Here is a 26,037-nt window from a genome sequence, read left to right on the forward strand (position 1 = left end):
CCGCTGTGCACGCTCCTCTGCACACACACACACACACACACACACACACACACACACACACACACACACACACACACACACACACACAGGTTATTCAAACTCAGGCTGAATTCAGTTTGATGTTAAAGCTGGGACTAACTAGATGTTAGATCAGGGGATGTGATGTGATCTGGGGTCAAAGTTCAGGCATTATTTGAGTTTTTGTTCCTATTTTATACTCGTGTGGATCTAACTGATGTTTGAAAGAAGATACTGAACAGCTGGTTGCTATGGTGATTCCCTCCTGTTCCCAGGAGATAATTTCAGACTCCAACAGTCACAGGGTGTGAAAACTTTCCTGTTATTGGAGGATTTTCAAATTCTATCATCCGTTCAGAAAAGTTTAAATTTGAGCTAATAATCATTTCCTGTTCTGATCTGTAGGGAGCCCAGTGAGCAGCAGGTGGCGCCACCTTCAGACGGTTCCCTGAAGTCTGTCGTTCCGCCGCGCGGCGGCCCGTCTCTGAAGCGCCCCATCCCTCCTCCGCCTCCCCGCGGCCGGTCGCCGGGACGACTGCTGCCGCCTCGACTCCGCCCCGCCATGTAGTCGTCGTCTCTGAAACCTGCGGAGACGAGCGGACGGTCAGTCGGCTCAGCGCCACCAGGGGCGCCGTGAACATGAGATGACAGAAAGGGATGATGGGAAGCAATACGGGGGGGAGGGGCTTCCGCGAGCTTCACTGCCACCTGCTGGACAAGTAGAGCAGCTCTGACGCTGCTTGGATCTGATTTCAGTTAGAAAGCCGCCACTCAAACTACCCCGCTGCCGTCTGATTGGCAGCAGCCCAGCTAGCAGCCGTCTGATTGGCCAGCATCATCTGACCCCACCTCCTCCTTGCTGGTCGTAGAAGTCATCTCGCGAGTCCCGTCCTCCGCCTCCTCCTCGGGAGCCTCCTCGAGAACCTCCTCGTCCTGCAGACGACACGGGAGTTTAACACCGACAGGAGAGAAGAGGAGGAGGAGAGGAGGAGAGGGGGAGAGAGGAGCAGGGAGGACAGCGAGGAGGAGTCGGCACCTCCTTCTAGAAGCAGCTAGTGAGGGGGCGGAGCTTGTTAGTGGCCCATCGGCCAATCAGAGGAGGCGTTAGAAGCAGCAGCAGTGAAGCTCAGAAACAGAAGCTGTTATTGGTCAGAGGAAAGGAGGCGAGAGAGGGAGGATGGAGGGATGAGAGGATGGAGGAAGAGGAGCTTCAGAACCAAAAACACCTAAAACATTTTATCTAAATAAATTAAACTCTCATAACTTCATTTATTATTAGTAATGATTAATTATTGTCTGATGTTCTCCTTTGTTTCCCACAGTTCAGTCCCGATCCGGTTCCGATCCAGTTCTTCCTGTGGGTCAAAGGTTCTCCAGGCTGCCCCGTTGCTGCTGCACACTGCCGGCCAGCTGGCTGAAACACTAATTCACCTGTCTGAAACGTTCCTGTCATGGTGCGCCACCTACAGCACGAACCCTGTTACTACAATCAGCTGCTTTTCATTATTTACTAACTTCCTGTTTATGGAGCCAAATAATAGATTAATATTAAATCTGCAGCTTTACTGAACAGCATGGTGAGCTGGAGTCAGGCTCGTCGCAAAAATCAGTAAATCAACTGATCAATTGATAAATTAAAACAAACTCAATAGTTTCCGTTTGCATGATTTATTGTTCTTCTCTTTCTTCAGCCTTCAGCAAACATTTCAGGACAAGAGGAAGGAGAATAAAGTCCTGGATCATGAGTCAAAGCTGCAGCCTCATTAAAACACCAGGACGACGCAGAAAACCAGAACCAGAACCAGAACCAGGCCCGGCCCGGCATGAGGCGTGGGCGACACGTCCTGCTCAGCTGGAATCAGCAGAAACATGTCAGCCAGGTAAACCCACCTGGCTGAACCAGCGGCTAACAGCTCATCTGATCGGTCATCTGGATGTTTCCCTCTGCGCCTGTTCTACATAACCCTCGTCTGTTTGTGACCTGACTGGGGGCTCGTCCGGGTTCTTTAAACCCTAAACAGGTGCTGCTGGTTCTCCAAACACCTGGCGCCATCTGCTGGTGTTTCGGTGCTCATACCTCTGCCGTCGTCTTTCCTGAAGCCGAAGCCACTCCCTCCTCGCTCTTGCCTTCGTCCCTCCGCGATGTCCACCCTCAGTGACCTGTCGCCTAGCAACTGCAGAGGTCAAAGGGTCAGGTTAGCCTCACAGGACGGCACCACCTGCTGAACTCCTGATCGTCCCCCGGCCAGCCTGGAGGCAGCAGATACTCACCGCGCCGTCATACGTCAAAGCTTCTTTTAAGGATTCCAAATCATCAAACTCAACATAACAAAAACCTGAAGAGACGAAAACAAACTGAGTCAGGAGTCTCACCGACTTCAGAGCTGATGGGCATCATCATGATAATTATAATAGTAATAATGTTGAATTGCTTTAAAAATCAAAGCAATTTTGATTGCTTTGATTTCTGGAAAAAAGTTTATTTTTTTCCAAAATAAACTGTTAATGTAATGAATGTGTTCAGACATGTATTTATATTTATTGAGGAAAGTATTTTATCGGAATATATTTTAACGTACCGTTTCCCTGCTGAGCTCAGTTTAGATGGCTGCAGGTTTTTGAGTTAAAAAATGTTTAAATGTTAAAATGTCACTTGATAATTTCGTGTTATTGGAAGATTAATACCTGAACATCAACTATAAAGTCTTAAACTGTCAGGCAGTAAAAAAGCTGGAATAAATAAACAATGCTTATCGTAGTGGGGACAGAATAAAGCCTGGCGACCCGCCAGGCTGATGATCCACGCTGAATATAGCAGATTATTCATATTTTAGAATTTATTGTTTTACGTATTTATTTTATTGACAGAAAACTGTTTATTAGTCTTCATAATTAAAATATTTCTTTTTAAAAATATAATTTTTTTATGTTTTAAAATATTTACTTGAATATGTTTTTATTTTATTTACTAAAAAACATTCTACTTGTTTAAATACACTGTCATACTATTTATTTAAAAACAATTATTCTCATTATTAAGTAATTAATTCAAACCTGAGATTCATGTTCTGACCAGAAACCTGATCAATGTTTGAGTTTAGTCAAAATAAACTTTCCTTCATCGCTAAGCTGTTGAAGTGAAGAGTCGAACCTCCACGTTCCCTAAACGTTCCCGGATCAAAACAATAACATCCGCTCACCTTTGAACTTGTCTGTCTCTTTGTCTCTGACCAATCGCACGCTGCGGATGCTGAGCTCTTTGAAGATGACGTCGATGTCGCCCTGCACCGTGTTGAAAGGCAGGTTTCCCACGTACGCCGTGAACGGCGGCTCTGTGGGCAGCTCCTTCTGCTTCCGGGGGCCTCCGGGCCCGCCGCCGCCGCCGCCGCGCGGCCTGAGGGGGACGCAGCACAAAATCTGGCTCAACATCCTGACCACCGTTTCCTGGCGCTCCTGAACAAGCTGACAGTTTTCTGCAGACTGAACCATTTCAGGACCAAACTGTCCGAATCCGGTTTAATCCTGGAAATAAACCTTAAAGAGGAAAATTGACCGACTCAGGATTCAGGAGAGGAACGTTTAGATTTGATCTCATCGGAATAATAATCCGTTTCATCAGGCGTTTCGCTGAACAAACTCCATCAAGCTGCTGCGACGCACACAAAATGTCAAAAAAACTATTTTAATAAATACATCAAATGAATAAAAACACATTTAATAAAAGAAAATTAAATATACAAAAATGAATAATGAAAAATCAAAAAATATAAAAGTGAATAAAAAGATAGACAAAAAATCATTTAAAATAATTATGAATGTATTTTAGTAAAATGCTTTTCAAATTTATTTCACTTCAACGGGGAAATAATATGAATATTAACACCTATAATTATGCAAATGACATAAAACTGTCCATTTATTTTTCATTGCCAAATAAAACATGGAGCATCTTTTTTTTTCCAAGACACTAAAACATAATTAAAATCCAGACAGATTTTAAAAACGCACTCATATGAAAATATGTGGTGATAAACAGTCATGAATATTAAATGTTTCCCAAACCTTTTGTCACCATGAGAACCAACCAGAACCGCTCACTTCGCTTTTCTGCTTCCGTTAAACATCCCATAATCCTTTGCTGCATCAGCGTCACATGACCAAACAAATACCATCATCCAGAAACACAAACAGCAGCAAGATGGAGACAAACTTCGGTTGCTAACCAGTTTCATGCGTCGGAGCGACGAAGACATCATGGATCCCCAGCAGGTTTGATTATATAAATAATAATCATAACGCACTGAAACAGCAGTTAATGTCAGATAAATAAATATCGTTTGAGAAAAAATAGGAGCAAATATTAAAATGAGCCTCTGTTCTTGAGCTGCAGTCTGGTTCTCCTACGAACACGTTTGGTCCTTTGGCTATGAAGATAATAACATAAAGTTCTGACACAAAACTCTGAGCCAGCAGAGCTTAGAGCACTGGAGGCATCTCCACTGGTCTCTGCAGGAAACCAGTTTAAAGATGGCCGACCCAAAGGTTCCCTCCAGAACGCTTTTGCTCCAACTTCTTTACTTTAAGGCAGCTGTTATGATGTGTAGCCATGGCAACCGGGTATTTTTTTTACAACAGAGCAGCAGACTGGCATCGCAAAAGCTGAAACAAAACCCAAACTACGACCCAAAATCCCAGAGGAGAAGAAAAGGAGGCTTCATGGATGCAGACAGGAGCAGGAAGTCCAAACCGTCTCCTTCCTTCATCGGATTCCCTACTCCAGCGTCTCTCCGCCCGGTTCTAACCATGCGGCCAGGCAGAGGTTTAAAGACAAGCGGCAAAACCAAATTAGTAGTCTTCAGTCAGAGGCATATTCAGGTTTAATGCAAAACTGACTGCTGCTGGAGATCCCACAGCATCCACGTCCAATCAAAGAGCTGCAGGATGTAAAATATGATCCTGAGGTTACCTCGCTCCTGAAAACTCTTCCTGCATCACATCATCACAAAGCGCTCTAACCAATCAGCACAGATAAAACTGGTATTGATCATGTGATCAACTGTCCAGTGACAGTTGCCAGGTTACAACATTTCCAGCTGAGTTTTCCATAACTGGCAGATTTAAGGATTTATACGTTTATTGTTCATGTTTTGTAGGTGAATGAGAATATTTTCTGTAAATGTTACATATTTAAATAGTGATGCACTTCTCTACTTTTATTTTTTATTCCAGCAAACTGGAATAAAAACCGTAGGCACAAACTTCCAAACTTTGTGTTTATGTAAAAGCACAAAAAAAGGGAAACAATATAAATAAATCAAAGGATTTGGGAGGCTGGGAAATTCACCTATTTATATTTAAAAACGTAAATTTGTTTGTTTATTTTGAATAAAAATATCGATTTCAGGGCTCTGAATGTAACTGAAACGGGCATTTGAATGAATAATCTGAGTGAATGGGAACCTACAGGCGCATCAAGCCGTCCAATGAAAGATGCAGACATGCTGAAGAAAACCAACTGGTTTCCAGATAAAACCATTGAAACCAGCAGCATCCCCGACCAGGACCACGAGAACCGCCCGGTGTCGGTATCTGATCGCAGCGATCGATCCTCGGGCTCACTGTGGGACCTGTGGATGCCTCTGCGGACACATGATGCAGCCATGCGGGCAGCCTGCAGCAGCAACCCGGCTCCACCTCAGCCTCCACCTGCTGCGCCTCTGGTGCCGCCCGGCACCGGAACCCGATCACTGTTACAAACACCGATCAGAACCATGCTGTTCTGGTCGGTGACAGATGCGCCACATCACTGCATTCTTTGAAGCGGTTAGCTCCAGGATCCCCGGTGTTTCCCGGCCGCCCTCGCCGGCCTCCCCACACCCCAGCGCGGCCTGCTCACAGAGCGCAGAGGCTCAAAGAGCTCCGAGCCGATAGTTATCAGAACCGGTCCAGTCAGTGTGTGCGGTTGGGGTCCGGAGCCGGGATTCAGAAAAGGCCGGTCCGGTCCGGTTGTACGTTAGGGCTTCGGAACGTGGACTCACCCTCTGCCGCCGCCGAAGCTGCCATAGGCCCGATCATCGTAGTCCGCCATTACTGCTGCTGTGTCGGAGAGGAAGGTCCTACACGTCACAGCCGAGCGGGTTCAGCTGCCCGCTCAGCGCCTGACCGGAAACAACAAACTAAACTAAACCAAACCAAAATAGTATAGTACGTGTCCTACAATTCAGTAAATGACGCTGAACTAATGTGGATTGAATTAAACAAATTAAATTACATGAAATAATAAAATTAAACAATGAATCAATACTTACTAAAGTACTGAAGTACTAAAGTACACACACATACACACAGTTCTTGTCTGATGTAGTAGATCCTTAACCTTCAGTTGGGCTCAGTAAAGCTTTACTTTTATGTGTAAGTTGTTATGAACCTATCACACATATTGTAAATCACATAAACTGAAATGTCCTGAATAAAACAAGCTTTATTTGTAGATTGTGACAATATTCAATTATAAATTGGTTGAAATATTTCATAAAGCATAGGAGCCCAAGTATGACTTCTACAATTTGTTGATCAATACAAGAGAAATATGCTTTTGCATTTTGACAGAACTAACATACACCAAACTGTTTATCGATTTATATAGAGGTAGAAAATATATTTTTTATCAAAAAATTGGAAATGTCCTCAGCTTTAATTTAAGCCATATTTTATAGAAATCAGATAAGAATGTAGGGCGCTACAACAATTTTTGTGACAGAATCCTACTTATACTGCATTGTGGACATTACTCAATGCCTAGTAATGGCGCCTGAGGATCGTCATCAGGCGCCATTACTAATATGCAAAGTCCTGTCCAGTAATATACCGACTTCCAGAGCATCAGCTGAACTACAGGATCACCATCCAAAGACTTTCATTGACTCTAGAGTTTTTATTTATAGGTCAATGACCCTATAACTGCAAAATGAGGAGAAAATATGAGAAAAACAATGTCAATATCAGTAGTTTAATGCAATAACAGAAGCATCTCCAAAATTATTTCCAAAATATTATAAAATATCACAAACATTTGCTTAATTACTCAACGAAAGCTAGTTAAGGAGCAGGCATTAGTTCTCTCTAACAGCAGCGACTTGGATCATTTCCATTTTCAGTGGTTCTACTTCAAGCCTCTGTTTGAGGAAGTTCCTGAGAAGCTTTCAGCTCTGGGTCGGTCCAGGTTCTGAGGAGAGTGACTCAGAAGTCTCACAGGTCTTTGACTCCGGTTTCAGAAGGTAAAGGTAGGAAGATACAACTTCTCCACCGGCACACTGTTCTATGACAAGTTGGAAAGCCGGATTATTTTATATAAATCCAGTAAACATCCAGAAGATCCATGAAGAAAACCTCGTTCTGCAGGCTGTAAAACCTCCACATGAACTGGTCTCATAGCCTCCAGTTCTGATGCAGTCGGGCTTCAGATATGAGTTTTTGGGACCTTCTTCAGATTTGGTCGGCGGTCATTCAATAGAATTACTGCTCTGGATCCACGACGATGCAAGTCACCTGACATGGCGTCCTTATCATTTGGAACAGAGGTTCTCCCCAAAGCCTAGAGGCACACAACAAACGGTGTCTAAACGTATTCCTGCCAAACACACAGTTCAACTTAAAGGAAATAAAGCTCAAACAATACATGTTGGACCTTATTCTCAGCCAGCGCCTGTTTAGCCATGTAGTGCTCCCTCTTCATCTTAAGCTCCACGTCTTCAGGGATGTCAGGAACTACCAAGTCGATTAGTCGGTGGATGAAAAAGACCACATGCTGAGGTACAAAGATGGTGAAACACACATCATCAAACCCAGACATGCAACATCTTCTTTCACTCACATCTCACGGATGTCTCTCTCTACTCAAAGCTTCATGAGTGAAGGTCCATGAAATGAATGGCTTATGAGAAACACTGACCTCAAAGATGATGACAAAGCTAAGTCGTATAACGAGGAGTTTATAGAACTCTGGCAGGTATTCACCTTTCTCGTCCCTCATACCTCGATACCTGCAGAAGACAATAAAAACCGACATCAAGATTGAAACCTGCAACCATTGGGAGGAAAACAGTGTTGAATGCATGGATGAGGATTGTTTTTCTCTCAAAATGAACCTCATGCCATTACCTGCAAGAGATGTTGTGGTGCTGATGCATGTAGCTCTGTGAGGCCGTTGCCAGGGTGAAGTTAACGAAGCCTCTCAGGGTGCTATCTCTGGTGTAACGGTAGTACAGCCGAGGCACAAAGGACGAGGTGAAGGCAATGAGAAAAGCCTGGAAACAGATTTTGGGAAAGTCTTTTCTCTCTCTCAGGAAAGCTGCTCCACATCAGGACCGGAGACTCACGTTGCTGATGACGGCCAYGTGTGAGATGAACYGCAGGATSTGAAACCAGATGCCGATGYCCTGAGCTCGCTCCACCACCGGGCGGCGAAATTCCTTCACATACTTCTGAGCGTCCAAACGGATTTCCACCCAGTTGTTCATGAGAGCGAAGAGAGGAGCGAGAGGAMACGCCGCCACAAAGATGGTGATGAAACCAAACTGAAGCACTGAGAAGAGCAGCRCTAGATTTCAGAAACAACCCACAGTCATGGAGGCTCTTTGATTTTGGAGCAAACAGAGGCTTTGGTTACCCATCTCCAGATATTCACCGAAGAGTCCCTCACAGACCAGCAGCTCGTAATCTGCCTCCCAGGGGGAAACGTTCATCATCGTCTGAGTCCCCTGCCCTGCCTTCAGGAGAGGTTGCAGTTTGTTTCTCTGCCACCACGCCTTAACCTTCCTGCCAGAACAAGAGTCTTCTGCTTAATGCGTCTTTCAGTCTAGTCTGAAAGCTGCTGTCAGACTTGAGAAACTCTTTTGGAACATGATTTACATAAAGCCTTTGTGAAGTTATCAAATCAATACTCTTCAAATTTCTCCACTAGTGGAGTAAGTAGGGTTTAGAAAATTTCCAAATCGTCTTGAAAAAGGGTAATATTGGTACATCTCTTTTACTTGTATTGTGCTTTATCAAATCCAGAGGACCTTGAAGCTTCACAGTATATTCAGTCATTCACAAGCTGATTGTGATAAGCTACTGCATTGTAGCCACAGTTTGCTATGCGGCACCTCCGGCCCCTCTGGCCCACCACCCACCAGCAGGCAAGGCAATGCCTGCCCAAATCAGATCCAAGTTTGTAATCCTTCCCACTGAGGGACCTCTGTGCCTGCATCTGCTGTTTAGCCTCATTGATGCAGGTGGATGTTAGTTCTGGGTTGCTGAGTTTCTGTCAGAAAAGAAAAGCTCTGAACTTTTAAAATTTCATTTAAGATGTTCCCCAATGTGCAGCACTTGGCCTCCTTAGCAATGGATAATATTTCCCTCAGTTTCCCTCGTCATTATTCTGCAGGTGAAATACCATCATGCCTCGTTTCCAATGGGTGGTATCGCATGGGTCGGTGTAGTTTGCAATGCTGTTTTGCCTGTTTCTATGTTAAAATTGAGACCCGCACTGCACCACTCCTGGGCCCCCTTCAGTTGAAGGTCCAGAGGACGATGGTGCAGTTCGGGCGACACAACAAAGTCCACTGACTGGGAGAAAGAAAAATGTCACTGCTAGCAACAATCAAGAGAAATATTAATGTGTCACATTTGTCATCACACTAGTATGATACCCAGTTAGGCATTTGGGCTCAAGCCCGCCTGCCAGAGGAAGATAAAAGATGTCACCACATCAAGACAACACCTCAAGCTGGATTTGGAGTTACTCTACTTTTTTTAAACTGGTTTTAATTTTGGCACCAGTATTTCTCACTGCACAAAAGCTTTAACCTCACTTCTCACTTACAAGCTGTTGAAGATCCTCTGTGTCACTGCTAAATAAGCTAAATCTGGATTTATTTTTTGGGCTCTTCCAGGACCTGGAATGCTTGTTTAAATTCCTCCGTCAGTTACGACCAGCAGAGGACTTATTACATTTTTATTGATGGTGTGTTGTTTGTGTGGCTGTGTGTGTCACTTACGGGGTGACGAACTCCTCGATGTTGTTGATGATCTGTTTCCCCACCATGATGACCAGCAGCTCCTGAGCCAGGTCAATGAGACACCCGCCGGCTCCACACTGGAACAGAGACACGAACATCATCTTCTCCATCTATATTAACGGCCTCTGGAAGAAATCTAACTGTTGGAGCTATGAGTTACGGTGCAACATCAGCAGGTTGAAATGTCCAGGAGGCAAACCCAGACTTCACTTACGCTACATTCACACTGCAGATCTGGAAGTGTCTCACATGCACAGTAGAGGGCGGAATAACATCAGACGTAGAGTGTTTTGCCATAAAAAAGTAGTGGTCAGGATCTGCACAAGTAAACATGGAGGCTAACGGCGGAGCATATCTTACGAATTTTGAAGTTGCTGTCCAACGGAGCAGCACATTAACAACTTAATCCTCATTATTGTCCACCATGGTTGTTTTTCTTACCACTTGCTTATCAGGACACAGAATAGTGACGTTTATGGAGAATCATTGACGTTGGGGACCTGGCCGTTAGGATTCAGGTCACATTTGAAAAGACTGTAGATGCATCGGATCTCATAAAAAGGTCAGATACAGGACGCATTAAGGCAAAAAAATAAAAAAATAATTAATTGGGTCACTTCCTGCTGCAGTGTGAATGAAGCTCAGTCAGAGGATCTCCTGAGTGGTACGGCTCTGTTTCCATTGGCCCATGCTGCAATACTCCTGACCCATTTCTGTTGTAGGTCCTAAGGACAATGGTACCGTCCAGTTTTGAGAATCTACTGGCGTCACGCAACACAACACAACACAACATCGTCTATTGATTGGGGGACAGAAAGACGTCAAACATCACATCCATCATCGCACTCGTATGACGCAACTTTATGGATTTGGGTTTAACCCCGCATCCTCAGTAAGAGTCCAACTGACGCTGGAAATGCTTTTCTAGACGGGCTGGACCATAAAATAGTAAACTGCATTGACCCATGCTGTAACGTCAGTGGAAATAAGGCATACGCATTCATAGGCCCTTCAGAAAGTTCTGGATCAGCCTGAGAGTCTGAACCCAGTGGGATGAGCCCGGAAAGCCTCCAAGTTAAGCCTCCACAGGAGGTCTTTTAATCAGATGAAGTTCTGATCCATCTATCCTCAAGAACCTCAGGATGCTTGAAGACTTTCTCTATATAAGGCAGCACCTTGAAAAAATAATTTTCTGATTAAGGAAATATTTGTCTTTCTTTCAAACATGAGCAAAAACAAACTCACAGCTTCATTGCGAATGCCAAACAGAGTGTGGTACATTCCAGGGTAACCGACGAACCTGAAGAGACCCACAAACAAGCTAGTTAGCACAAACACAGGCTAAGTCTTTGGAGAGAGTCAAACAACTCTATGATTAGAAGCAGAACCACTCAAATACTTGATAAAAACGCTACACTGAAGCAGCTTGGAGTCCGTCGTGACTTGCTGGAGCAGCTCTCACCTGCCTTTGAAGAAGGCGATGTAGACTGGAGTTGAGTAGAAGTTCACAAACTGGAATATGAAAACTTTGAGGATGAACATGTCTTCATATTTGGTTTGAGTGCGATGCATTTCTGAATAGCAACAAACACACAGGCATGAAGATGGTGAAGACGGAGAGGTTTCCACCACATGAACACCTGGTCACTGCTCACTTTGAAAAACCTATGTTATCATATCAGCCACTTTAATCAGGAAATCCTGTTTAAGCAGAAAGGAACGACTAAGATATTCACAGCTTTTTTTTACTTTGGCTCAGTAGAATGTTGATTTTATTTGAGCATTGAAAACTTTAAATTAAACTTGGTTTTACTCTCTTTCTGTTGTTGGTGCATTCTTTAAACTGTCAGTAGATAAAGGTGCAACAAAACCCATTTGTCAGACTCTACTTTCGAGAACAGAGACTCACCCCAGCGTGTGAGGATGTCGGCCAGCGAGGTGTAAACCTTGGACAGCATGAGGATAACAAGCAGGTTCAATACTGAACCTGAAATGCTGGCTATCATCACAGCCTGAGAGCAGAAACCAGGTAAAGCTCATTCAGAGTTCTTGACAGGATCAGAACATAAGGTGTCCCTCAGGGCAGCGTACTCGGGAATCTGCACTTTCTGTATATATTGTGAAAACATCTGAAGTTATTGGACTCACAGACAAGCCGAAGATACTGTCAGTTCTACTTGACTTGTAGATGACGACGCTGATGATGGTACGGTACAAAATAATGGCAATGAGGAACATCAGCACCACTGCAACCTGCACACAGGGAAGTCAAGTTCAGCCTCTTATTCTCACCTTCATTTGGTCAGGTAATTTTATTTATATAGCACATTTTCAGCAACAAGGCAATTCAAAGTGTTTTACATTAATTAAAAGGAAATACAAACAAAATAACGAACCAAAGGAAAGACAAAAAGATGAAAGAGAGCAAAATGTTTTCTGGGTTAAAAGTAATATAAAGCTAAGCCGTGATGTTCCTGTTGAGTATTTCTGGATTCTGAGTTCGTAGTTATTCTGATTCTGATTCCATTTCTGGGCTGTATAATATTAGTGCTAATAGTTTGGTACTACGGTGCAGTATCTTACTGTAAAACTCTACATCCTAGCATAAATGTTTGCATGCTCTCTCCTCAGATTGTAGGTTTTTCCCATTTCCCATTGGCCACTTGAATTTCAAGATGTCCGTTATTTTTGAGCTTTTTAAACCAACTATTTTTCTAAAATTGTTATCCATTTTCATGACTTGGATTAAATTTGTCACATTGCATGTTTTCAACAATAGACATCCAATTTACGTAACTTTAAGGGAGCAATATTTAGGAAAATCAGATGATGAAACTGAAACAGGACTGAGTTTCAGCTCAGTCGTCAACTGGAAGGAGATGAAGATGTGAGACAGACTGAGAAACAATCGTCTTTATAGTTAGCAAATTATTTTTCCGTACTAATTAAGACAACACCATTATTGTTAGGATTACGCTGAAGATCAGGAGGCTTACCATGATGACGATGACCATGCATCCAGTGGCAGTTCTGTTCAAGCGTTTATTCTCAGGAAAGTAAGGTTCCTCAGCCCCGGTGACCGGGTTCCTCATGGTCATCGGCGCCATGGCCGAGAACTCTGGACGCGGACGCTCCTGTTCGGGGAAGGAACGGACTTACAGAAGCTTCTGGAAAGTGGAACCATTTCATAGCGAGGCATCGTGGCATCTGACCTCAATGTCCTCCAAGTCAGCGCAGTCCCAGCGGTGGGAAAGATACGAACAAGTTCTCTTCCAGTACTCCAGGAAGGTGACGGCCCACAAAGACATGAAGATGCTGAGAAACACTGTCCCCCAGTTGTCAAACAGGAGACCCGCCTGCAGAGACACGAAGGACACGCTGAGGCAGAGCCGTGGCACCGAAAACACTGGAAACGCTGGGAAATCACAGAGTTTGAGTCAACATAAAACATAAGCACAACGCTGCGCTAGAGACATTAAATCAGGCGAGTCAAAAGTTACCACCCTGAGAAAGATTGTGTGGCCACCATGACACTTAAAGAAAGAGACGAACTAGGCCTGCCTCCAGCTCAACGCCCTTCAGTTTAGTTACTTTATTTAGCTCCTCTTCACAACACGTGTCATCTGACAAAAAAAGGTAAATTCAATCCAATAAACAATTTCAGTAGATCCTAATTATGAAACAATTCATTAAGTTTATCATTCAATTTAGCTTAAAAAGTTTTTTTTTGTCTAAGGAAACCCAGGAGAACGTTGAAAACCCAAACCTGAGAGCCAATCAACTGAGCAGCAGCAGACAACCAGTTGAAAGTCACTAAAAACGCCGTTAAGAAATGAAAACTCTTAGTTCTGACAATATCTTTAGGCCAGCTTGGGCCGACTGAGGCTGGTTCAAGGAAAGCAAGATGGCTGACAGGTACCTTGTAGGTGAAGCAGATGCTGGAATAGTTCCAGGGGGAGCAGAAGTTGCAGAGAGGACACATGATGAAAGCGTCTTCGCTCTCACACACCTCCTTCCTGCAGGTACAAAGAACATCTTCTGTAGAAACGATACAGGCTTTTGTTTGGGTGGTGAATCGTTTTCACTACTGCAGTTGGGATTGTTACGAAAACATAAAGCCTAAACAACAAGAGTAGAATGTGTTCTTACGCTGGGACGTCGGAGGACACAAGCACAAAACCCAACAGGAAGATCAGAGTCCCAACCAGAGATGCAGGCAGCAGCCAGGCAGTGTAGAAACCTGCAGACACCCACTGACTTAACACTGAGTAGAGTTACAGTCATGAAGTCTGTGTTAAATCTGCCTTCTGACGAGAAAACACGCCAAAATCTCATAAAGTGGTGCTGTTTTGTTTTCCGTTCAAAGCTACTGAGAGCCACGCTGCACACAAGCCACATTAGGGACTCCTGTACACATCCCTGAGGAACTCCTGATCCCACAGAAAGCTGCTGAAATCCACTGAAAATCTCTAAGAAACATCAAGTCTGCCAGAAAGACCAGAGGATCACAGGAAAGTCTGGATCACAGCAAGGAAAACAGGGAAAGACAATCCGGATTGGATCAGGACATTTCAATCATGACTGTAATTACCGATCCATGCAAAGTAGAAAGCTATCTTCTCCCCAAAGTACTCCCTTATGTGGTCCAGAGGTTGGTAGCGTCTCCAGCAGGACCACTTGGACCAGTACCTATGCAGGATCTGCCTCGGTCCTAAAGACTCGGGGGACACTGAGCTGTCCTTCATCTTGTAGTTCCCCTGAAAACAGAGCTGACATTGTAAAGGTTCGTCTCTAAACCATTTTAAACTGTCGGAACGTCAGGTTCAGACCTCGTGCAGTGGGTACGCTGCCGTGAAGACTTCCTCACTGATCAGCCGGTCGATGCCCACCTCGCCCCGGTTCACACAACCGTACGGAGTTCTGGCCAGGATCTCGTACAGCTGCAGAGACACAGAGAGACTTTTCAGGTTGAAACTCAAACTGACAGGTGAGGGACACCAGGACACGCCCCTGAGGAACTAATCAATATTTCATGTTTTATGAGAAAAACACCTCATAAAACATGAGGTGTTGTGATATTTACTTCAATTTATTAAACAAAACACAACTAACTGAAAATAGTTTTTAATTATTTAATTTCCTGGCATCCGTCCATTTTCTTTTTTTTTTTTTTCCTTTTTTTTTACATTTTTTATTTAGAAAGACAGATTTCCATTACAATCGCTAATTACAACAATTTTCTAACTGTCCGTAGTGGGTCAGGAGGGCTGCTGGTGCCTCCAGCAACGTTTTGGGCGAGAGGCGGGGTCACCTGGACGGGTCACCTGTGACCTCGACAGGTCACCTGGACGGGTCACCTGGACAGGTCACCTGGACAGGTCACCAACCTGGACAGGTCACCTGGACGGGTCACCTGGACAGGTCACCGACCTGGACAGGTCACCTGGACAGGTCACCTGGACAGGTCACCTGGACAGGTCACCTGGACGGGTCACCTGTGACCTGGACGGGTCACCTGGACGGGTCACCTGTGACCTGGACGGGTCACCTGGACGGGTCACCTGTCACCTGGACAGGTCACCTGGACGGGTCACCTGGACGGGTCACCTGTCCGGCACTGGTCTCTGTTTTCTGCATGTTTTTGCTGCTCATCTAGATGCAGAGCTTCAGTCTCATCCATGTTGTTTTCATATTGAAAACATGACAAACTGATTTATTTTTAAATAAAATATATTATTAGAATATTATATAATTAAATTAAAACATTAATTTTCAATGAAAATTCAAAATGTTTCGGAGTTTAAGGACGTTTGAGAGGAAAAATGCTTCTTATGTCCTTAATGTCTTAATTATTAAAAAATAACATACACATATTTAAGTAATTTTTCTAAATGATAACAATATTCCAAGTTTAAGAATACAGTTAAATGTTAAATGCAAAAGAAAATCATAATCTAACATCTGTGTTTTCAGCTTATTTTGTCAAATGCAGCCCCCTACAGGTCTGAAGAAGTACTGCACCCTTTTATAATCACTTCATACTCTAAAATTAGTTTCTTGCAAACAAAGCAGCTTATAAAGAGCCAGACAGAAAAAAAACCTCAGATTTTATGTACAGCAGCAACATTATGTCTATTTTCAGCTCTCTGCTCTGGATTCATGCTCCTGTTTGCGGTTGATGGTTAAATTTCTGGAACTGGTTTCCAGCAGCATTTCCAGCTCTGTTTGTGTTTGACTGGAAGTGTTTGCAGAAGGAGGCGTTGCTCTCTGCAGCATCCGTCTGCTGACGGATACATCCTGGGTCTGAGGAGGAATGAGGAGCAACCTGGGACCTGATGATGGGACTGGAACCAGTTCACAGAGTCCAGTTCACTGGAGCTCTGCTGGAAGTCTGAGTGGGATCTCAACTGGCAGCTGTTGCGGCAGCTGGAACTGTTTTTAATCTGTAAAAATAAATTATTTTTTAAAAATGTCTACAGGCGTATTGTTATTGTAGGATTTCACATTTTTCTTGGGGCTTTGGCTGAAAATTCACCAAACTTTGCCCAAAATTGTCCTCTGCTTGATTGGATTTTTATAGAATCAAAGGTGGTCGTGGCCAAGCGGCTCAACAGCGCCCCCTATGGTGAGATAGGACAAACTGTACATTGAAACTGCTTCATTTTTGTTCAGTGTGCAGTTAAGGGATGGGGGATAAAAAGTTATCAAAATCCCAATTTTTTGAGTATGTTTAGGGCAGGGGTGTCCAAAGACGGCCCTCATCCTGCATGTTTTAGCCTCTCCCTGGTTTGACACACCTGCATCAAGTGATGGCTCATTAGAGGCCTAAGGAGAACACTGACTTGCTGAGGAGGTTGTTACAACCACTAGGGAGAGAACTAACACATGCAGGATGCCGGCCCTCCAGGACCCACTTTGGACACCCCTGGTTTAGGGGGGGAAGCTAAGCACTGAACTTTGCATACGCGCCAAAACAAAACACTGTAACTTTCACAAAGCAAGGGTGAGCTGAACCAAACGATCGATTCTAATCTACCCCCAACAGGAGTGCGGTCCAGTTTTTGGTGGGTGTGGCTTAATTCCTCCACAGTGCCCCCTGGAAATCTGTAAAAAATAAATAAATCAGCCCCGTACCATGCTTTGACATAGAATTATGTAATTTTGGCACTATGTGTCATGTCAGAACCAACCACAAAGTCTCTTAGAGCCATTGTCCAAATCAAACAGAAAGTCGGCCATTTTGGATCAAAACCATCTTTCAGAACAGGAATATTTAGTTAATTACTTTTACAAATTTAGAGCATAGATAGGGAATACTTGCTTACTTATGTTTATCTAGCCGCCCAGAAACGGGATGAGAAGAAACTTAGAATCCAAAACAAACTACCTGAGCAACTACTTTTTAGACTCCTTTCCTTCCAACTGGAAGTCACCAGAGGATACTTACTTATACTTATCTAGCAATCCTGAACAGGAGTTTATTTACTTTGGATCAACGTTATTAGATTATTTTTCTTCTTTTGCTCCTTCCTTTGGTTTGTTATTTTGTTTGTATTTCCTTCTAATCCATGTGAAGCACTTTGAATTGCCTTGCTGCTGAAAATGTGCTACATAAATAAAATTACCTCACCTTACCTTTTGTCTCTTTTGGACATGTTGTATCTGAGCGAACTCCTCCTACAGCTTCTCACATGCAGACTTTAGAATCACTCAGCACAGTCTTGAGGCATTGAGGGTCAAAACCTATCAAAATCTTTTAGCTGCATCAGAGCATGTGGGCGTGGCCAAGTGGGCGTGGCCAAGTCTCAACATCAAACCATTAAACATGGAAAAACGTACACACTGAAGGGCCCATCTGGATCAAAATTTCTCTGTGCCGTAACAGACCAACACTCATTACATGAGTCAATAGGTGACATCACCATAGCCCCTCCCACTTTGAACAGGAAGTCACCTGTTCTGGTGCTGGAGGTCTTCCTTTTACTCTTTGACTCATTAAGGTTCATACTTGCACCAACTGACATAAAAAAGACACGATGCTGAATCCGCTCATCACTGGCTGCTGGCTGAACCAAGGGGGTGTGGCTGGATGACGAATTCCAATTCCTCGCTGTTTGCATACGGTTGGCTCTAAATCACACATGCATCCTCCGATTTGCACCAAACTGGATATCAATGACCTTTGTTGACCTCTAAAGAGGCCAATCGGATTATATTGGAATTTGACTCCAGTGCGCCCCCTAGATTATCCCAACGTCTGTGTCTTCCTGATACAGCATCCAATGTGTACCAGAGAATCATCAGGAAGCACTGCTGCACACATTGACATGGTACATTAATGACATCGCTTAAGCCCCGCCCACTCAGAGAAGAAACTTTAGATTATTGGGTGACTTGTCCTGCTTTTCCCTGTGATCGAATCTGTATCCTCACCATTTATACATCACCAAAAAGAAAGTGACAACAACTATCGTGTGTGGAAAGTTAGTTTTCAGCCTGTCTTTAAAGGTTTGCTGCTGGACTCGTACTGAACTGAATTGAAGGCTATAACTGCGTCGCCTAGTAAAAAAGTGTGGAAATGGCATGAGAGCGTTGATAACAGCGACGAGTTGGTGGTGCCGGAGCTCACAGGAACGGCATTAGGCCGGAAAGGCGCAGAGCGGCGAGGAGCATTCAAAGCTGCTTCAGCTTGAACTGAACTTATTCTGTGGACGGTTTGATCTGAAATACCGTCTGAATGAGACAGTGAGGTAATCTGCTGGTAACTTCAGGCTCCATTGAGTATCATCTGCATATGATGATACAAAACTCAACATTTTGCTCACTTTCTTAGAGAAGGTGTTAAAGGTAATTTGGTGGAATGCTACATTTTTCAAATCTGAGTAAAAGAAGATTCTTTTTTTCCCACGAAACAAATAGTGCCTGAACTCACCACTATGTGCCTCTGGGTGGTCTTAAAGAACGTCTCTCTGTTGTCACTTCCCAGGAACCTGCAGACAGAGGACAGGTGATGCTGCAGCAGGAACTAGTCTGGTCCCAGACTGAGGACGAAGACCGAGGACAGAGACACTGCAGACCTCCCCAGCTTGTTGTTCCTGAACTGACAGGTGTAGTATTCCTGCGGTGGGTTGGGGACGCTCTGGGACAGGGGACTGGGGAGGGACAGCTTGGACAGGAAGCTTTCGGACCAGTTAGTGAGTGGAATGTTGACCACCTGCAGGAGGACGAAGGACACGCTCAGAGGACGTCCACTAGAGGCGTGACAGCTGCATGGGAGGGTTCTACCTGGAGGGGCGCTCTGAGACTGATCTCCTCGGCGTAGTAGCAGAGGAGATTCCAGGGGGCGCTGAGGAGGATGAAGTGGATCCTCTTCTTGACCTGGGAGACCACAATCTGTGGACAACAGGACAGAACCACCAGAGTGATGCTGATCCCACCAACCCCACAGAAACTCTACAGGACACACAGGGACAAGTGAATGTTTGGCACAGCAGGAAACAGAAAGCCGCCACGGTGGTGGAGGGCTCATGATGTGGGCTTGGACCTGCATATCTCTCTTTACAAACATTTATGGCCTTTCTGTTCCTTGAACTGTTTACATTGAGGCATCACGTTTCTCATCGCAGCCAATCAGAGGCAGCCGTTTCACTCACATGTCGCTCTGTTTGGGTTTGACTTCACTCTCAGGTGTGTTTGTTTTGCTCACCTCCTCCTCCAGCAGGCCTACTTGTTTCAGTCTCCTCAGAAACTGCTCCCTCCACTTCCTCTGGGTGGGGCCATTCTCATTAACACCCCGAAGCTCCTCCCACACCAGGACAAAATCTGACCAATAGAAAAACAGCTCTCAAAAGTTCACTCATGCAGATGGAAAAAGATATCCCTAATTCCTTCTTTATGAACAAATGAATGTTTTACTAACAACATAAAGCTGTAGAATTTAAACAGTAAGCTGATTTACAATATTTTAATCATTCATACTGAAATTAATCTCAGCTTTTTCCAGTGAAAAGATGTTAAATGGTACCTAACATAAATTCTGGTAAAGGGCTTCAGTAAAATCCATCTCACCAATTCGAGTCTTTCCGTCGCTGAACACGTTCCTGTCCTGAGTCGCTGCTTTCTGGAAAACAAGAAGAATATTCTGTAAACTAGAGTTTCTATTACATGCCATAATGATCACAAACAATAAACACATTGACATCAAGTTACGTCTGAGGCAGCATTGTAGTAATAAATACTGCCACCTGGAGGTGAGAGTTAGCAGTCTCTTAAACCCAGTATTTTTGACAATTTTTGCGGAAAATTTACAATAAATTCAAAATCATGCAAAAATGCGAGAAAAAAAAAACACCCTAGTGATTTTGCATACATTTTCCATAATCACAGGATCGCAAAAAACTGGAGGGGCTGCTAAACGTAACAACCACCTGATAGTCTGGTTCTACTGGAACCAGAACTTCACCATCTGCTCCACCTCCAGCTGCTGTGGCTCTGAGTCAAACCAACCTGTTCCCCTCCTGGCCTGTGGGGGCGCTGCACCAAGAACCACTGCGGAATCACAGCTCCTCTTGTGGTCTTTGGATAAAGACCACAATATATTTCTCCTCCTTCCACTAAGCTAGCATGTTTGTTTTGGTTGTATTTACCCAGAATGCCCTGCAGTGTAGGCCACTTCCTACTTTTGGAGCGGTTTTCGGTCCGCTTGGCATTCGAACTGAACCAGAGTTCATTTCAGCCGAACCCAGATCAAAGTTTGTAGGCAGACCAGAGTTCGTTTTTTGTTTTTTCTGGTCTGTTTCAGGGTTTGATAATACATTCACACCTCCCCAACCAAAGAAGACTTTCTAGGCAAATGAACTAGAGTTGGATTTAAGCAGGCAACAGTCAACTTCAAATCTTGCTAAAGTGGTCTGACCCCTTCAAGGCTTTATCTGCCCCTCCTTAATAGTTAGCTGATAACATTATAAGCATGACGCATGCTGCTGATTGCACCGAAATCTCATCTGACTCCTTTTCATCGTGGTATATTTTGGTCTGTTCTCATGAATTCTGATTTTTAGTTCTTTATCATTAGTAATGATGCTGATGACAGACGTGTCACTGATGAAGAAAACAAAGATCTCATTTCCTCACACAGACATCCTGTTTCCTGCTGAATCACTGTTCCTCATCAGTAAGAAGGAGAAAGCCTGACTTCACTCTGAGTGACCAGCTTTCCTCCAGTTCCAAGCTTAATGCTAAGCTATGCTAACCCTGCTTTACTGAGGTCACATCATGCTTTTAATCATGAACTGTAATCATATGAATCTTTAAAAAACAGACACAAAGGCTGAAATGGAGGCAAGGAGCTCAAATTTGTTTGATGTTTGCATTTTAGATATTTACATCTCAGACTTTCTTCATATTCCAAGCTTTGACTAAATCATAAAACTAAAACCAATAGAGTTTTTAGTCAGTATCAGGTTCATCGTTGTGGGTTTAACTGGCAGTCAACACCTGAGAGAAAGAGAAATTCACAGGGACTGAATCGGCAGCCCTGCTCTAACACACCTGAACCAAAAGGCTGAATCACCTCTTTGGCGAGTAAGCAGGTTTTCCAGAGGCCTGGTCATTAGCCATTCATCTGATTCAAGCGTGTTGGACCACGAATGCATCTAGAAGTTTTGAAACATCTCTGCTGTGGTGTTATGGTCAAAATTAAGACTACTGTGCAGCCAGCGGTGACTACTTTGTTGTAGCAGGAGGATATACCCATTCCGAAGCTACTGATCTGGTCGATAGGCTGGCACCGGTAACTGAGCGGCCGGCGCTGGCCGATGAGAAGAGCAGACACTTCAGTAAACTTTGGAAAGGCTGGTGACATTCTAGAGGATGTCGACTGTCAGCCTAACAACGAGCATCTCTAGGTTGGTCACCCTCTGTCATGATCCGTGTTTCTGTGTGTTTATTTTGAGATTTTCTGTGTTTAGTCCTGTTTCCCTGCGAGTCTCTGTCCTGTCCTCCCCGTTGATTGATCCCAGCTGCGTCTCGTTCCTGTGATTACCCTCCCAGTGGATTTAGTCTCACCTGCTGTCTGTGTTCCTCGTCGGATCCTTGTCAATTGTCTAATCTTGTCTACCGTCTTTGTTAGCGTCTACGTTGCTTTCCCCTCAGTAGAACTGTTGAGTCCTGAGGTTGTTTGTTTCCACGTCCAGTCCTTTGTCAGTTGCTACCGGTATAAGCTACGTGCTAATTTGCTGCCATGCTGCCTGAGCCAGGACTGTGTTCTTCATCATTAAACATCATCATCTTCACCATAACCTGGGTCTCGGCGTTCTATCCTCACCACCACCACCAACCACACCCTCCACTTGTTCTTTATTCTTTAAAGGACTTTATCAAGAACCATGGTTGGCGTAAAGCACTTGTAAGCGACACACGTTAGATCCATTGACATGAGCTTTTTGAAAGAGACATCAAGAACAAACAAATTGTATCATACGGAGCTGAAATAAGCTTTCGATTCACCAATTTGTGAGATTCCACCTAATTTTTCACTTCCTGGAGCATCTTTAATTTGTCCAGTTTAAAAACTTCAATACTTACACTCTGCAAACCTGGACTAGGTTATACTTTTAGTGTAATAATTACATTTCCCAACATGGGTCTTTTATTTTATCATGTTTGTATTAAACTTTTATTTAACCAGATAAAAACCCATTGAGGTCAAGACCTCGTTCACAAGGCTGACCAGCAGCACACAGTAAGACAGACAATCACAGAAATAACAAAAATAGACATTAGAAATATATAAACATGACAGTGAAGGCCGTAGTTGTGACAATACTAATACGAAATATCCATCCATCCATTTTCTTGCACCCTTTTTCCCTCAGTGGGGTCGGGAGGGGTGCTGGTGCCCATCTCCAGCCAACGTTTCGGGCGAGAGGCGGGGTCACCCTGGACAGGTCGCCAGTCTGTCACAGGGCAGCACAGAGACACACAACCATGCACACACACACTCACACCTAGGGACAATTTGGAGAGGCCAATTAACCTGACAGTCATGTTTTTGGACTGTGGGAGGAAACCGGAGTACCTGGAGAAAACCCACCATGCACAGGGAGAAMATGGAGACTCCATGCAGAAAGACCGGGAATCGAACCCAGAACCTTCTTGCTGCAAGGCAACAGCTCTACCAACTGCGCCACTGTGCAGCCCTAATACGAAATAGTGGCAATTTAAGATTTAAAACACTTGACAGAATATCCGTTCTTAGTCTTTGGAATATTAAAATAGGCAATTATATTTTATCTTTAGCACATTTTCATTTTCAACAACAAGGCAGTTCAAAGTGCTTTACTTCCTTGAGCTTCTTTAATTTATGCACATTTTGGTTTAAAACAGTTACTCTCAGGTGCAGATGCATGGTGGCTGTGAATCAGAACCCCGGTGAACACAGACAGCCCACTGTTCTCTAATTTATCTAACTTATCTAACTTTGACTTTTTTCAAGAGGATGTAACGCAAAACTGTTTCTTTCACTTAGTGGTCGGGTCGAGCCATTTATTGTCAAACAGCTACATTCGCTCTTTTTGAATGGTAGGGACAACAGAAACTACCTAAACGACTCGGATCAAAAGTTTACATACCCTGGTGATTTTGGCCACAGAACGTGCATTTATGTTGACACAAACGAGTGTGAACAGCTGAGCGAGTTACCGGGCTCCAGACAGACCCGAGTATCTTTCATCCAGTCCTGCACTGACGCTTCTGGTTTCTGAGTCTCCAGGAAAACAAAGCAACTACAAAAGCAGCTCACAGACAAGGAACTCGAGGTTCTGGACGAGCTGGTGGGAAGAGCTGTACGGTCTGTAGAGGACATTCAGCAAACCGACAGCCATTCTGAACAACAGCAGACATAGTTGTTCTCTCTTCAATACATAGCTCTCATGTAACGTCAACTTTGTAGTTGACAGCCATCTTGGTAGGCACCGTAGCTAACAGTTATGACAGTTGCTATGGAGTTGCTATGACAACAATAAACAAGCCACAAGGTTTGAACCAGCTCTAGCGTCGTCCCTGTCTAACAACAATTATTACTCGAGAACAGTTTTTGAGTCTACCCTCCTACTTGCCTACTAAGATGGTTTAGACTTGTAGGAACTACCTATTAAGTTTTTATTATATTCTATTTGCTCAAAAATGGTCAAAAAATCCAAAATCCCACCAGGGTATGTAAACTTATGAGCACATTTGTAAGAAGGTTTACTGGTTCACTTCCTGCCGAAAGCTGAACACAATTTAAACATTTCCTGTGTCTGAAGGGAAATGTTCAGATTTCCCTACTGCAACAAGGGCTTCAGTGTAAAAATAAGAGTTACACTGAGTTATGAATTAGCTCCCAGCAATAGCTTTAACTTCTAATCAGGCAGAACATTTAGCATCTCGGTGGGATAATCGATGAGCACTGACCAGGACTCAGGAGCAAAACCAAGGCAAGCAGAAGTTCTGCAAAGCTTTTCACGGAGACACATTATTCTTCTGTTTTTTCTGAACGATGTGTTAGCCTGACAAAAACTGTAAGTTCAGAACTTCAGGGTAAAATAAAGTCCAACTGAAAAAGCAGGGACTCGAGCAGGACACCGTGAGGAACTACAGCTTCTGAATGTTTGAATTTCCTCCTCTGTGGTGTAAGGAAAGCCGATACCTTGGTGATACTGTCGTAGTTCATCTCAGAGGTCGTTTCCATGGCAATGAGGGTGCTGCTGTCCTCTCTCTTCTGCTCGCTGTTCTTCATCCTCGCCCACCTTTCTCCTCCTCCTCCTCCTCCTCCTGTGGAAACCCACAAACCCGCTCAGTAGCTCACAGCTCACATCCTTCTCTCGTCCTCAGGTCTGCGGTCGCGCTGTTCAGGTGTCTTACCTGCTTAAATGAGCGCTTGCTCCGCTTTCCCCAGTAAATTCAGCGCAGCTCAACGTGCTGGAGTCGTTTTCCAGGAGCTGTTGATTCTTCAGCAGAAACACGCAGAGGTTTTTATTCAAAAACTGCTCAGGTCGTGGTTTTAAATCCAGAAACCGTCTAAAAGTTCTGTTGCTGTTTAGATTTAATTTTAAATTGAAGCCACCGATTAACGCTTGTAGTTTTGATTCTGAGGATCAGAGAAAATCCAACAAATTCAAATTATTGTCCTTTATTCCAGTTTAAAGACAAAAAAGAACGGCTTGAATAAACAACCAAAAATTAATTCAATCTCAACTCGTATCACTGCTTGATCATTGAAAAGTATATAGTGATCAAGATAAGTTGTTAATCACTATAAAAGAATAAATATATACAAGAAGAATAATTTCCTGAATCAATTTCATGTTTCGCTGTCTCTCAAGAAGATAAATGATTTTCCTGTTTACACTAAAAGTGAGTGAAAGTGATGTGAAGGATCAGTTTCCTCAGGCTGCTCACCTGCAGACAGTCCAGTTCTCCTCTGCAGCTGTCTGGACCTGCAGCTGCTGACCCAGACCGTGAAGCTCCGCCCCCTTCACGCTAACCCCGCCCACATGTGCGCCATTAACAATTTCACTTTTTAAAAGATATTCGTTATTAGAAGAGTCAGGGAAGAAAATCTGACAGTTTTCAGAACAGATCGCTAAGTGAGTAGTTTTTATATATTAACAAAAAAGAGGAAAAATGTGTCAATAAAAAAGAGCAATATGCCATATTTAAAATAATTATTTTATAAATCATGGCAGTTATTTTTTGCATAATACATATTAAAGTGATGTGAAATATTTAGTTCAGGATCTAAAATGAACCGGTCACATGAGGCAACATGCTGCCACCTGCTGGCGCCGCAGAAGAACAGCAGCTTACCATTAAACATTAATCATGTTTCTGCAGCTCAAAGCCTTCAGGTCAGAGGTCAGAGGCTTTTTTCTTCAATCTGCTGCAGCTTCTTTACCAGTTCAGGAGTCAAAGAAAG

The 26,037-nt window shown here is 43.8% G+C and overlaps 2 protein-coding genes across 2 annotated transcripts in view; both read right to left on the bottom strand.

Annotated features, from left to right (window-relative positions):
• The window catches only part of eif4h (eukaryotic translation initiation factor 4h), an 8,277-nt gene extending 2,114 nt beyond the window's left edge, over positions 1-6,163 (bottom strand). Inside the window, exons 1-7 of the mRNA XM_017308137.1 lie at positions 6,057-6,163; positions 3,219-3,412; positions 2,290-2,354; positions 2,096-2,192; positions 868-951; positions 453-602; positions 5-17 (exon numbers count right to left, since the gene is read on the bottom strand). Of these exons, the coding sequence (XP_017163626.1) occupies positions 5-17; positions 453-602; positions 868-951; positions 2,096-2,192; positions 2,290-2,354; positions 3,219-3,412; positions 6,057-6,106 (653 nt within the window). The 5' untranslated portion in view covers positions 6,107-6,163. The remainder of the gene's footprint in view (positions 1-4; positions 18-452; positions 603-867; positions 952-2,095; positions 2,193-2,289; positions 2,355-3,218; positions 3,413-6,056) is intronic.
• An 850-nt stretch (positions 6,164-7,013) lies between these two features.
• On the bottom strand, positions 7,014-25,585 carry LOC103475293 (anoctamin-7-like). The gene is made up of 25 exons (XM_008426811.1): positions 25,521-25,585; positions 24,984-25,069; positions 24,769-24,893; positions 20,148-20,199; positions 19,786-19,901; positions 19,365-19,472; positions 19,157-19,293; positions 19,012-19,069; positions 14,909-15,019; positions 14,671-14,836; positions 14,229-14,319; positions 13,999-14,095; positions 13,292-13,435; positions 13,076-13,213; positions 12,228-12,332; positions 11,989-12,091; positions 11,542-11,653; positions 11,325-11,379; positions 10,059-10,156; positions 8,687-8,835; positions 8,397-8,602; positions 8,179-8,324; positions 7,970-8,060; positions 7,706-7,825; positions 7,014-7,612 (listed from the first exon to the last, which is right to left on the bottom strand). Exons 3-25 carry the CDS (start codon positions 24,856-24,858, stop codon positions 7,478-7,480), a joined length of 2,628 nt encoding a protein of 875 aa, XP_008425033.1. The 5' UTR covers positions 24,859-24,893; positions 24,984-25,069; positions 25,521-25,585; the 3' UTR covers positions 7,014-7,477.
• Between the last annotated feature and the right edge of the window lie 452 nt (positions 25,586-26,037).

This window comes from Poecilia reticulata, linkage group LG13 (genome assembly GCF_000633615.1).
Source record: "Poecilia reticulata strain Guanapo linkage group LG13, Guppy_female_1.0+MT, whole genome shotgun sequence".
NCBI lineage: Eukaryota > Metazoa > Chordata > Actinopteri > Cyprinodontiformes > Poeciliidae > Poecilia > Poecilia reticulata.